The sequence below is a fragment of the Adiantum capillus-veneris genome, chromosome 10 (assembly GCF_014529385.1).
Source record: "Adiantum capillus-veneris isolate H3 chromosome 10, ASM1452938v2, whole genome shotgun sequence".
NCBI lineage: Eukaryota > Viridiplantae > Streptophyta > Polypodiopsida > Polypodiales > Pteridaceae > Adiantum > Adiantum capillus-veneris.
In genome coordinates this window covers 77132404-77145752 of record NC_140940.1, presented here as the reverse complement: position 1 = coordinate 77145752, position 13349 = coordinate 77132404, and the positions used below count along the sequence as shown (strand labels likewise).

General features: G+C 49.1%; 1 protein-coding gene across 4 annotated transcripts in view; it reads right to left on the bottom strand.

Moving 5' to 3' along the window:
• The window catches only part of LOC147449099 (uncharacterized), a 212664-nt gene that overhangs the window by 101046 nt on the left and 98269 nt on the right, over positions 1–13349 (bottom strand). For all 4 annotated transcript variants that reach the window (XM_086521674.1, XM_086521677.1, XM_086521676.1 and 1 more), the window contains 2 exons: positions 10442–10552; positions 10225–10347 (listed from right to left, as the gene is read on the bottom strand). In XM_086521674.1, coding sequence (XP_086377800.1) covers positions 10225–10347; positions 10442–10552 — 234 coding nt within the window. The remainder of the gene's footprint in view (positions 1–10224; positions 10348–10441; positions 10553–13349) is intronic.

Genomic DNA, 13349 nt, shown 5'->3' with positions numbered 1-13349 from the left:
AGCTGAAATCTCTCTTTGTGTCCATTTGGAAGTGACCTCTTTCTTTTGCAAAGCATGTAGGGGTGAAGCAATCTCGGCAAAGTTCCGGATGAACCTTATAATAGTAAGAACGGAAGCCCAAGAAGCTACGGACATCATGCACACTCTTTTAAGTCTGGCCATGTCCTCATTGTCAGCAAAGAAGTGAACCACAATGTGTCTACATCCTGCTGAGTCTGGAGGTGTCACAAATAACTTGGCCAATGGCCACAGAGTCTAAAGCAAGTCTGTAACCCCTAGGTCTCCCATGTGATGAGAGAACTCTAGGGCCTGTGTCTGTATCCACTCCAACACTGAGTCAAGAGTCCACTCAGCCTGGTCCCTGCCGCATAGGGGAAAAGAGAAGCCAACCGCTGAGTCCAAGGCCTCTATCCCCCTAGCTGCAAGGAACAGTACATGAACTCTGAAGCAGGCTGCCTCAAGGTCTGGTGAGGGGTCGCTGAGAAACCGTGTAAAGTCGTAGGCAAAGAAATCCCAACGACGACGAATGTCGAAGCTCGTCAGACCACGAGGAACTGTTGCAAAGGGGGACGTCTGCACCAGAAGAGGGGGTCACAAGAAAGGCTGTCCCTTTCTCACCAAGCGACTCGTGGCAGAAGTTCTCGATGGGGGGGGGGGGGGGTGAAAGAGGGGGGGAACTCGGGGGGAGGAGGGGCTGTCGAGGGTGAGGCTGGAGCAAGGACCTCGTCGTGCTGAAGAGAGTTAAAATGGTTCCGTGTGGGAACCCACTGATGCTGGGTAGGAGCCTGGGGACCACTCTGAGTGCCAGGCTGGCGCGGTGGCCCCTGCCGATGTCAACCACGAACCTACTGTCAACCCTCCTCCACTTGAGCCCCAGGCTCGGAGGTTGTCTCTGCCTGCGTACTCTGTGACTCTGTCTACTGCTGCTGGCCAGCCCTTGAGGGCTGGGGCTGGGCCTGTGGTGCAGGCCGGGGTCTCCTCCGTGGACAGGCCTTTGCAAGATGGCCCATCTGTCGACAAATGAAACACTAAATTGGGAGGCCCGAATACTCCACGCTCTATCGAAACCAACCCCCACTCACCCGAGGTAGTAGGATGACCTTCGGGAGAGTCTGGGTGTCCCTAACCAGAATACGCCGGCCGCCTTGGTAGCTACAGAGGCTGCCGTGCGAGGTGTCTCCAGGACAGTCCCAATCTTTGAGTCTATCTTGGACAAAAGTGGTAGGTACTCCCTCCTCAAACCAGGAAAGCAGACGGAGATGGGAAGGTCTGCCTCCTCTACCAGAACATCTGTAGCTGGATCAAAACCATGCCTCCATTGTCAAAAGTGGGCTCGAACTGCTCGGATGGCCAAGGGACTCATTGCGATGACCTTGGACGCCGTCTCGGAAGTCTCGAACTCTATCTGATAGTAGCCGCGTCCAAGGGATTGAACATCCAAGATCTTGCCCACCTCTGCGAGAAGCCGGCCTGGAGAAGATCACGTAGCTCTCCTCTGCTAGGTCGGGTGTCGAGAATCTTGCAGATGACGGAAGTTGCCTGAAGGTGTTCCACCTCTGTGGCTAGGCTCGCTTGCTCTGTCGGTGAGAGAGCAAGTCGAATGGTGGGCTCAACGGGGTCGTTCAAGGGGACTTCATTGGAGTCCCTCTGTGGTGGACATGCCTCCATTTGTGTCTGCTGCTGTGAAGAAAGGGCGAAGAGGTGTCGGCGCGAACGGAGACCTCTTGCTGGACCAAGCACGTTGAAGGTGCTGTCGAGACCAGTGAAGCAGGATTGAAGAGGGCGAGGAGATGGACTCGGGGCAATGTGCAGGCGAGTGGGGCAGTGGTAGGGCAGGCGGGCAGGGCAGCGGTAGGCGGGTGGGTAGCGGGCAGGGCAGGTGGGCAGGCGGGTGGGCAGCGGGCAGACAGCGGGCGGGGAGGCAGGGTGAGCAGAAAGGGGGGGAGGGCAATGGCGAGCAAGGGGGCAGGGGGGACACGATGGTGGGGGGGGGGGGGGGGGGGGGGGGGGGGGAAAGAACAGCAACAGCGAGCGCGTGTTTAATCAATGAGAGGTAAATTTGCTATCATGTCTTTGGCATCTATGGAGTGCTCAGCTACAAAAGCGTCATGGTCCTGTGATCTCCTCATGCTCAACTTTTGTCAATGGCTTTCTTTACCATTTCTGTGGTAAAGAAGGTACAAGAGGGTGGGCATGGCTATGGGGGATTGAGCAAAGGGACGTGATGTGGCATGGTGTATAGTGAGGTTGCATACACTCCCCAAGTCTCTGGAGAGTTAAAACTTAATAGCAACAAGTATGGCTCCCGAAGCATCCTCCAAGCCTCCCCTGAATCCTGATTCAAGAACAACTCGTAGGCCACGAATGCTCCCTTCTTCCTTCGTAGACGGTGTCGCAAGAGAATATGTGATTGTGTGTGGGTGGTCACCCCAGTAACAAATTCTCTTTGTAGCTGAGCTCTCATCTCTTTGCATTGCTCATCATATCAACTGTTATGGGGCATGCTCCCACAATGTCCCCGCACTGTGGGCTCGCTATGGGAAAAAAATGTCACCACAGCTACGTGTAGAGTCTCAATGAAGATTCGAGTGAGCTCTCCCAAAGGCCACCATGGATCCTCTGTACGTAGAAGTCTATACATCTCTGATGTGTAGACTCCGCTCGTCTCTCTACTAAAAATGTATCTCGGGAACATGCCTATACACCCCTAAGTATGGCCACTACTCTAGTGGAACTCCATTGAAAATGATATGACTGCATGATCAGCTGCCACCCCAAGAGGATGGGACGCCACTATGAGCTCCTAGATATGTGAAATGGACCCTATTTGGGCTAGCACATAATCTACCATGCTGGATCCATGTCTGTGAGGAAGCAAGTAAAACTGCTTGATGTTTGACATCTCCCCAAGCCATTTAGAATGGCTAGTCCATGTGCTATCCCCACCTCCAATAGCTCCCATGCTCTGTGGGCTCCTTGTCTTGTGAGGTTCGACTAAGTCCAAGGTATCTCTCTCTATTAACCTCTCCTCAATCATGTCAAAAAAGGAAGATTTCCGCTAGGCTATCCTTGCATTAAAGTCTCCTAGTAGGATGATATCCCCATCCCTAGAGAACTCCCATATGTCCTCATCCAAAATCATGTAGGGCAACTGTCCTTTGGGCGATGCATAGTGAGATGTGCTTGAAGAAAAATAATATATTGCAATGTACAATGGTCTACCTGTCTCTACTCTCACCTTGACCCACATATGTCTGGCATGTTCATTCCTTCATACAATATGAATGATGGATTGCAACTCTTCCCTATACAATACTGTTATACCTTCAGATCCTCGTCCTCTATGCTCTAATCTCACCTCCTCTCTACAAGTAGACTCCCACTTGTTATGTCCCCAGACATCAGGATAGGCACATGCAATATGTACGGCGAGTGTGAACCGATCCTACATGTGAACGCACCGTTAGTTGAAGGGAGTTTTAGAAGTCCTATGAATATGACTGAGGTCTCATTGTGAGACATCTTGTGTGATCACCACACTTGGACTCTAGGACCTTTGCAACTCTACCCACACGCGCGCTTGGTGTGGGCTTGGTGGTATGGGACACCAGCCGTTGTGGTAGATCCTAGCCCATTGGCTGCAAGCTCCAAGGATCAGGGGTGAGCCTGTATCGGCTCTATGGATGAGAGGCGAGTTTGATGTCCGCTCTATGCTTGTCTTTGTGTGAGTATGGCTTGTGTCATGTCATGTCTGCAAAATGGATCCGGCGAGGGGCTAACACTTCTATCAAAGCTTCTTTCTGCTCATACATATGTCATGGAAACGTGCTAAAAATCGTCGGAGATCATGAGGCCGTGATGGCCTAGCCTGACAAGCTCTCTACCCTCTTGCATAGGGTGGTATGGGACGCTACTAGCAAGAGAAGGGAGCAAGGGGGGCACATGCAAGCCGATGGTGAGAATCTATTGGAAGTTATTTTTTCCTTTTTTGTGATTTGCACATGGATTCTCGTGTATGGAGGTTTATGCTAGCGACAGTCACAAGGTTGTTGCGTGTGTTTATCGAGTTTTAGCTTCTCACTTGGCTACCGTTCGTGTGAGGGTGTCCTTGGGAGTTGCCACCCAGGGAGATGGCAGTATCCTCCATGTGCACGCCATGATAAGAGGGATTTCACAATCTAGAGTATGTATATTTTGTAGGCGATTCATGGAGAATAGGGGCCAGAGATAGATATTTTTCCAAATGCTTTTTGTGCCATAATTGGGAAATTTCTTGGGAAGTTTCCCCTTGAGATGGCTAAGCACCAACAAGGGCGGTTAAGCTTCCCAGGCCCATTCCGAGTCTTTCTTCGTTCCCTCTCTCGAGCTTGGTTGGGAGGAGTTCGAGGAGGATCTAAAGACTCGCTTCTTGCCTCCAGAGTACCTGAAGCGATTGAAAGAGGATTTTCGGACTTTGTCTCAACAAGGTAAACCTGGGATGTCATAGGCTCACCGTGTGTCTCAGTTAGGTGGAAAATTGTGAAAATCGGATGAGGAAAGGTTAAGAGGCCTTTCTCTTTGGATTGGACCACTCAATCAAGTTTGATGTGGAAGCCGGTGATCCGAAGACAATGCAAGAAGCAATACGCTTGGCTCAACTCCAAGAGATGAAGCACAATAAGGGACGGCCTGAGGTAATGTTATATCTTCCTCTCATGACTCCTCTAAGGACATGACAAGAATTCTAATGGAAATGGTAAGAATATAAAGAACTCTTCCAATTCTTCTTCTCAATTTAATTCTCCATCTACATCTCAATCTAAGGGTTATAACTCTAAGGATAAGGGCAAAGGAAAGTATGATAAACCTCAACTCACACCTAATGAAAAGATTGCTCAAGAAGTTTTAAGTGGTCAATTAAGTGAGTAAGAACAGACATTGCATGCAAAGGAGCATAGGCGTTTTCATTGTCACATTGTGGATCACATGAAAAAGGAGTGTCCTAAGAAAGAATCTAAAAAGGAAACCTCTACTGCGTCAACTTTTGACTCTACCCCTCAAGTGACTGCTATGAGTGTGGTAGAGCAAGAAGCTAAGCAGGAGGGGACTTTTGAAGAGGATGAACTCATAAAATGTTATGGATATGTGAATGGTCAAAGGGTCATTGTGTTGTTTGATTCTGGAAGTTCTCATGATGTCATAAGTGAATCATTGTGTTGTTTGATTCTAGAAGTTCTCATGATGTCATAAGTGAATCTCTTGTGAAACGTGCTCGTTGGAGAGGGGAGAATGGGGAACACACCCAGCATGCACAAAAAATGCCTCTGTATAGCCCAAGGTATTCATAGCACCCCTATCCTCTCGGAAAACACCTTCGAACAACACACTCGCACTAGCAAACCATCGCTTGCACACAACCCGACACGCCAACGCGCTCAGCAAGACCAAACACACACGCACTCACAACATCTGCATAGTTCCTATTGCACCTTCCAACAACGCACACAAAAAACCTCTCTCTCTCTTTCTCTCTCTCTCTCTCTCTCTCTCTCTCTCTCTCTCTCTCTCTCTCTCTCTCTCTCTCTGCACCACACAAAGCTGTCCGCAGGCACTCACATCCGCTGGCATCGACACACACAAAGAGAAGTAGAAAAAAAGAAAGAGGGGACGGAGGGATAGACAAAATGTCGGGCAATCCTTCACTTCATTCAACAAAAAACTACCCATACACTTGACGGTGCTTCCTCTTGATCACCACGCAAAAAGCCCGAAAAATGTACAAAAAGTCGTTTTATAGAGGCCCATCGGCCATTTTTAGCAACTTACAGAGCACCAGACACTTGTCCGCTCAACTTGGAAACTCACATGGGTAACTCCCTATTGGTAGGGTTGTCGACTTCTCTTCCTTTTCTCTCACTTCCTCTACACCGAGGGAAGGCTGTATCTTCAAATGGCCGTATCTTCCCCGTTTGAGCTCCAATTGACTGTCTGAAAGGACTGGCATGCTCCACAACTCGAGCACTTCACGTCTATCCACTCATTCCATCTTTGGCCACCTCTCTCCACCTGCCCTTTCTGTCGAGGATCTGCAAACCACTCCGACTTTGAACTTCAATATCTTTCACCCTATAGCTCCATCTGAGGAGCCGTGTGGACTGACTTCTACAGCACCTCCAACACTATAGCCCAATGCATTATCTCGGCACTTCGGACACCTGGACCTGCCATCCCAATTGGCCCTTTCTGGAGCCTTCTTGGCCCAGGGAACCACATTAGCCATGCATACCCGCTGTCATCTATCTGCCCAGGGTCTTCATACCTGCTCTAGCACTCTGCCACACCTATCAGCATACATATCCACGCTTGTGCCTGCTTCTAGCACCTACCAACTTTAGCTGCACCAACGTCTTCAGACTTCTCCTATCCCCACCCTCTCGATGCAGGGGTTCTCTGAAGGCATGGATGCTTCGATCTCTCAATAATGTAATGATGTCAAATTAGTCATACACCAAACCCAATTTACTCGACGTTTTGTAGTCTCTAAACTTGCAAGATGTGATATCATTTTGGGAATTAGGTGGTTTCGCATGTTTAAACCCATTGTCGGTTGGGAGAAGTATACACTTCTCATCAATGATAATGTGTCACAACCAGTCCTCATTTGAGGCGAGAGCGGTATTCCCTCTCTGCCTCTCATCTCTCACGTTCAAAAAAACAGAGAGCTACGTCGAGGAGACTAAGCGGCGCTCATTTATGTCAACCCCACATAAGAGAATTTGGGTATTCCTGAAAGGTATAGTGAAGGATTTCTCAAGGTCAATTCCATGCTTTCCTAGGGTCATCATTCCCCTACACACCATCCCCATCGACCTATGGACATTGTCTCCAACCAATTGCATGACGCGGAAAACGTAGGTAAAATTTTATCTCATAAATCGGATAAACAGAAGCCAAAATGAGGTGACTTCTTGTTTAGGAGGCTTCACCTCCTAAGGTACGGTCTTTTGGGTTACCAGTTCTCTTTGTTCATAAGAAACCAAACTCATTCCATTTTTCTGTGGATTTCAGGGCAGTCAGGACGAGGATGGTCAAATTTCAGAAGCCGCGATCTCACATGGCTGTTCCTTTGAAGCATCTACAGGAGGCACAACGAGTTTCCACAGTGGACCTAACGAGTTGCCGCCACAAGAGTGGACTTACATTTTTCAGCAGCAAACACAAAATGGATTCCCCTGCTCCACCTCAGGGGAACTCTACAAGCAGCACAAACGCAACTCAAGGACAAGCAGACGGCTGTAGAAGAGGACACCTCTGAACCTATCACCGCGGATACAGAAGCCTTACAGTTTCTGCAATGCATGGAAGAGGTAGAGGAGACTAATTCCCTCCCCGAAATGGCACCACTCGAAGAAGAGGAAATCGGGCCAATAGACGGCATTACAATGGAGGCCGAAAAAGCCTTGAAAGTCAATATTGAACAAGAAACTCAAGACACATGGAAAGAGGCCATGGAATGGGAGGAGCGTGTACTACACTTTGCAAATGTTTCTCAGCTTACCTCCTAGCAAAAAATAAACACATGCCACCAACAATCTCTACCATACCCACTGATTAAGTATGAGGTGTATACATAGTCACGTGTTGTTGGTAGGGGAAGAGGGGAATGCTTTATGCTCACACCATCACTTCACTAGGGCTGCCCTCTTCCTTTTCCTTTTCTATGCTGAGGTGATGAGCAGGTTCTTGACCTCACAGGAGGTTGATTTGCATGGTCTGCAGCTGCCTATTCAGGAGAGGAGCTTTTGGACGCCGAGTTTGCTGATGACTCAAGCATGTCTTTGGAGGGCCGGGAGGCCAACTTGCACAGGTGTGAGCACGCTCTTCAGGTGTTCTGTTGTACGTCGGGAGCACTAATCAACTGGCTTCATATTGCTCCCATGCCCGATTGGTCGCATGGAGAGGGCTTTAGAAATATTCCTCCAGGGACACTAGTACGCTATTTGGGCTCTGAGGCTGGTTTGGATCTATCTCCAGAGCAACAGATTGCTCCCCTCCTCTCCATTAGTAGGAAACTGCTCCGTTGGAGTTCAGCATGGCTTTCTCTTGCTGGCAAGGTTGTGGTGGCCAACCTAGTGTTGTTGGCTACTTTGTGGCACATCACATCTTGCTGGATTTTCTCGAGTTCTTGCATCAGCCATCTAGCGAGGCTGATCAAGAATTTCTTGTGGTGAGGGCGTGACACACAGTCGGCTCGGGCCAAGTTCTCTTGGAAAGTCATCATTTTACCTTGCTCTCAGGGAGGGTAGGGGATCATAGACCCAGCACGATAAGAGTAGAGCCCTCCTTGGGAAGCTTGTGGTCAGAGGCCTTCTTCTAGGGGAGGAGACCTGGAAGGAACTGTTGCTACACCGGATTCGCGCATGGGTCCCACAAACCGGCAGCCCATGGAGCCCTTCCACCTGTTGGATTTTCACAAAGATGCATAGAACTGGCTTGAGCAGGAGATGGGAGGACCGCTTTGCTGCGAGCCTGCTTCGATCTTGGGAGTGGTTGCAGGGTGGCCTTGAGTAGCACCAGCCCACATGCATTGAGGAGCCTTTGAGGTAGCCACTTGTTTGGAACCCTATCGTCCCGGCACACAGCGAGGTCACATGGTTGGTAGCAAACCTCATGTCTCATGGGGTCCCATGGCTGAGGGTCCACCCCGCTCTTTCAGGAATTGGTTGCAGTTTACAGTACTTTCTGAGGAGATACAGGGCATCCAACTGCGAGCCATGAGGGGGGTGCAAAACATGTGTCAAGACATTGTAGAGGCCATACTTGCAGAGTGGCACACCCCTATGGAACAGGTAGCTCCTTGCTGGATAGGGGCTTTCACAAGACTGGAGGTCCTCAATCCAGTTAGAGCTTGCTCAGACACGGGTTCCTGCCTGTTCTCCGAGGTTCAGAGGGAGGGCCGCCTCCAGAGAGTCACTAAAGAGGCACCAGAGGTGGCTGAGTGCTGCTTTCAGCGGATCAGAGTTGTGGGCATCAGTGGGAGGACTTGTGTCATAGACCCCGACCCGACACGACAAATCTTGAGACGGGACACTGGCAGCTTTGGGTTTGGGAAAGCTATTCCCTGGTGCAAGTGAAGTGGGACCCGGGAAAGTGGTTTTGGCGGGATCCTTTTACTCCAACCGTTCACCCAGGGACCCCTTTCTTCCGGTACACAGCTCGGTTGGGTTGTCATATACTGACAGCGCGGAGAGAGGTTCGTCCTATTGCAACAACTCACTGGCAGGAAGAGGGCCTCACGACCGAGCTCTTGGCATGATTTTGAGAGTGCTTGTGGGACAGCAGACAACTAAGACGAGTTACCATGTTCCAGTGGCTAGTGACACATCGAGCTATTGAAGTCGGAAGTTGGTTGGTGCACAACGGTCTCTCGGCAGTATGTGCCACTTGTTGAGACTCAACGTCACTATCTGTGGGACTGCCCCATGGCACAACAGGTTTGGCTTCGAATTCTTCAATTGATGCCTACACCCTCTACAGCCAGCCAGTACACTTGGGGTGTTGCAGCTTGGTGCACTTTTTGAGATGGCTTCAGTCAACAGGATGATTGTAATACAGGAGGGCCGGTCCCCCACTCCAGCCAGCCACAAAGGTAGTCCCTCAGAAGTGGAGCAAAGATGGAGAGTGGTGTTGAGAGCTCATCTGCAGCCTGACACTGTGGTTCATCTGGTAAGCTCGCTGCTTCCCCATCTTCGAGGCTCGACCAGTCCCACAGGCGAAGACTATCCGTGACGTTTGGCTGGAGCTGATCCATACACTTAGGGCCACTTTGAGAGCTCCAGGACAGCTCTGACCACATGGAGGAGCACCGCCAGGTTTTTTTGCGACTTTGCCGCCCAAGGCCCTTCTTCAGCATGATTCATGGCACGCCTAGATGGCAGTACCGTCCACTAATGTGGCTGTTTCCTCCTCCCATCTCCTGATTTAGCCTACTTGTACATATCTTGTTGTTTCATTGGGAGAGTCTCCCCACATGCTGATGTAGCACTCTCTAACAGGGGCAGATTGTAGCCCATTGGGCAGTTTTATTAACTAATGGAAGAATCTTTTTTCTTGCAAAAATAAAAAATTTAAAAATTCAAACAAACAGTTTTTTTTCATTAAGTAGTTGGGCCATGCCTTTTTGAAGTTCATTATTCTCAGCTAAAATTGATAAAGTGGAATTCTCTTGTACAATTGGCTGCTTACCTGGATATGTGGAGTGAAGTGCTCAATAGACGATGAGAGAGTTGGAAAAAGTGCATCATATGCAGCTACCCCATAATCATTGAAGATGTTGGGAAGCCTTTCAAAAGCACAACTTTGTTGTAGCTGGACAAATGCCAGGATGGAAGTAAACGTTTGCAAGGTGAGGAAGTTTGCCACAAAATGAGATCCACTTCAGTGGTTGTAGAGACCACCTTACCTGATGAGCACTGGTAGAAAGGAAGAGTTGAGCACGTTGCAAATCTGTCAAATTTTCATCCACAGTAAGACTCTCGATATCTTCCCTGGTTAAGCCAGAATCTTTGCGATGCTGAGATTGTTATAAAGAAACGCTATTAAAGTCCATGACATATAAAATCAACAGTCACTAGTATATGAATACAAAAAATAGAGAGAAAACTTAAGATTTTTAGAAATGAAAAACTATCAGGACCCATAAACACACGTTTTCATCAAAACAATCCTGATATTAGCCTTGAAGAACACCCACAGCATAGTGATTGGAAACTCCCCAAAACACCACTTTTGTTTTGTTCTCGATTTCCGTTTTGTAGCAGGGCTACAGTGTCACTGGCAGGGGTCAGGCAGTTAGTTACAGTTGGGTTGGAGTTCACATTGGACGGACTCTTGCCTGGTCAATGACACATAGCAGGGATACGGGTGGTGGTCTAGTCAACACCATGGCCACATCACCACTACCACAATTTGGAGATAGACTTAGCTGAACTAGATATTTTGTTAGCCGTTTGGGGCTCTTTATGATTGTATATTTTTATAGTTAGTTCTGGTCGTCGGGATCTTGAGTCTTGAGTCCAGCACCACACACTTGCACTCTCCCTACACATTGCAACCTCGACACCCCCATTGTACTTTTCAGTCCTGGGCTTGGTGGAGCTGAGTGTGCTGCCAGCCAGAGTTTGTATGGTTCTATGAGTTGTTGAGTTCTAGTGGGTTCTGAGTCCCTTATGGTGTTTTGCGCTGTTGCTCCATTGTTGTGTGATGTTTTCTTCTGTTGGAGTGAGGTTTCACGAATATTTCACTGAGGAGCACCCACTGTAGAGAGCCCGACACACTTTTCCTGCTACACATGCTCTCATTTTCGGCACGTCTGGTGGGACGTCAAGTGAAGTCTCACTCCACTCCATTGAGCCTACATGTTGAGAAGCTAGCGGTTCAGCTCGTCCCCTGTCTAGTATGCTTGTGTGGTCCAGCTTGGTCTAGACCAGCCTCGCCCTAGTCAAGCTTGGACTAGTCCATCTTCGCCTCGTCCAGCTCGGTCTAGCTGGCCTAGTCTCTCGCCCCTATCTAGCAGGAGTGGTCTAGCCGAGTCTAGCATGGCCTAGTCGGGTCTGGTCCAGTGGGTCTAGACTATCTAGCAAGTTCAAGGTTCTCCACGCCCAGAGCTTGGGTGGGTTTGTGGTTACTACATGACACATACAAGGCAGTCCAAAAGATTGACAAAGCCCACTACTGAGCCTAGTACTTCAGTGCCAACCTTTCATGCCGAGTAGAAGTCTACCAACTCTATTACCCCTACCCTCCCACGCATCTACCTTCACTCTCTCAACCAGTTCTTCACCTCCCAGGTCACCTTCCCCAATACAATCTTCACCCTCCCTTGAGAAACAGGCTCTCGAGCAGGCAACCCTGGAGGAGCCATGGAGGAACTGACCAGGTTTGGCTATGGTGAATATATAATTTCCAACTTTCAAAGGACTCTCCATCGAGGATACAGACGACCATGTTAGGAGATTTGTCTTCCTCTGCAGGGGTCGTGGTCTGAATAGAGAAGATACCTACCTCGTGCTCTTCCACTTGGACGGATTAGCTAATAAATGGTACAGTCAGTTTGTTGAGAATCACTTCACTAAGTGAGTAGCACTAAGGTAGTAGTTCTGTGAAGCTTTCAAACCACGTGACTTTCAAAAAAAGGTTCTGGATGAGTTGGTAAACCCAATGCTCCAACCAACTGAGACTTTTGCATTACTCCATGACGAGAACAAAGTCGCCAAGCTTCCCTAGCAACCACGAGAATTTATGGTCAAGAAGTGGGTAGAGAAGGCTCTTCCCAAGACTTCTCAGCAAAAACTCCGAGAGAGTCTCCGACCTGAAGCCACTCTGGAGGAGGTTTTCGTTGCTGCTACTAGGTAGAGACTGCCTCAATACTCTTGGAAAGTCCATCGACCCCTTGAATTCTTTACGCAAGGCACTAGAAGCACTGAAGCTACAACGAGCTCTTCAAGAGGAGAGATCCTTCTCTCTTCGACATGAGACCTCCACATCAAGAGGCTTTGGACCAAATCAAGCACGAGCTAGCAGAGCTCAGGGCTCAGTAGGAGACTAAGAGGTTGTGGTATGGTGTATCTCATGTTGGTTCCTGGGCATCCTCAGCAAGAATGCCCGCTTCGAGCTTACTACCACTTCTGTGAGAAGCCAGGACATGATGACAAAGACTGCTACTATTTGAAGGGATTGCAACAATTACAATAGAGCCTCACTCATGTGCTTCAACAAGGCTTGGCACCTATTAATCCGGGATTGGCACCTGCATCTAATATGGTTTCTCCCTGTGGCCATACAAACCACATGCCACCTTCGCTAAATACACCTCCTATGCAAGGTATGCAGAGTACTTTTCCACCTCATGGCTTTTATCATGCTAATTCTCCTTCAACTCCTCAGAGTTTCTACACCTCAACCTCCACCTCCATGCAGCAAGAGCAAAGACCACCTCGCCCTCCGACTCTCCCGTCCAATCAGCCCATTTTGTGCTACAGATGATGGGGAATATGGGCATTACCATAGCAAATGCCCCTTTCCCGAAGGGTCTCCTCCTTGCCCTCATTGCCCTGAGACTAAGGATTGTCCCATGCAGCGAGCATCCACGTCTTTGAGTCCGAGTCCGAACAAGCAAGGGGTCACATTTCCAAAAATCAACGTGATAGCGGTAAGCACCATCCCTCATCCATCACCGGCTACTCATGTGGTTAACCCTAAGGATAGGCTGTAACAAGTGGAGGAGCCCGTTGTTGCAGCCATGGTCTGCTGATGAGCAAAGGAAAGGCGCCCTCAACTCGGGGAAGACGAACCACAACAAAATCCAAGAT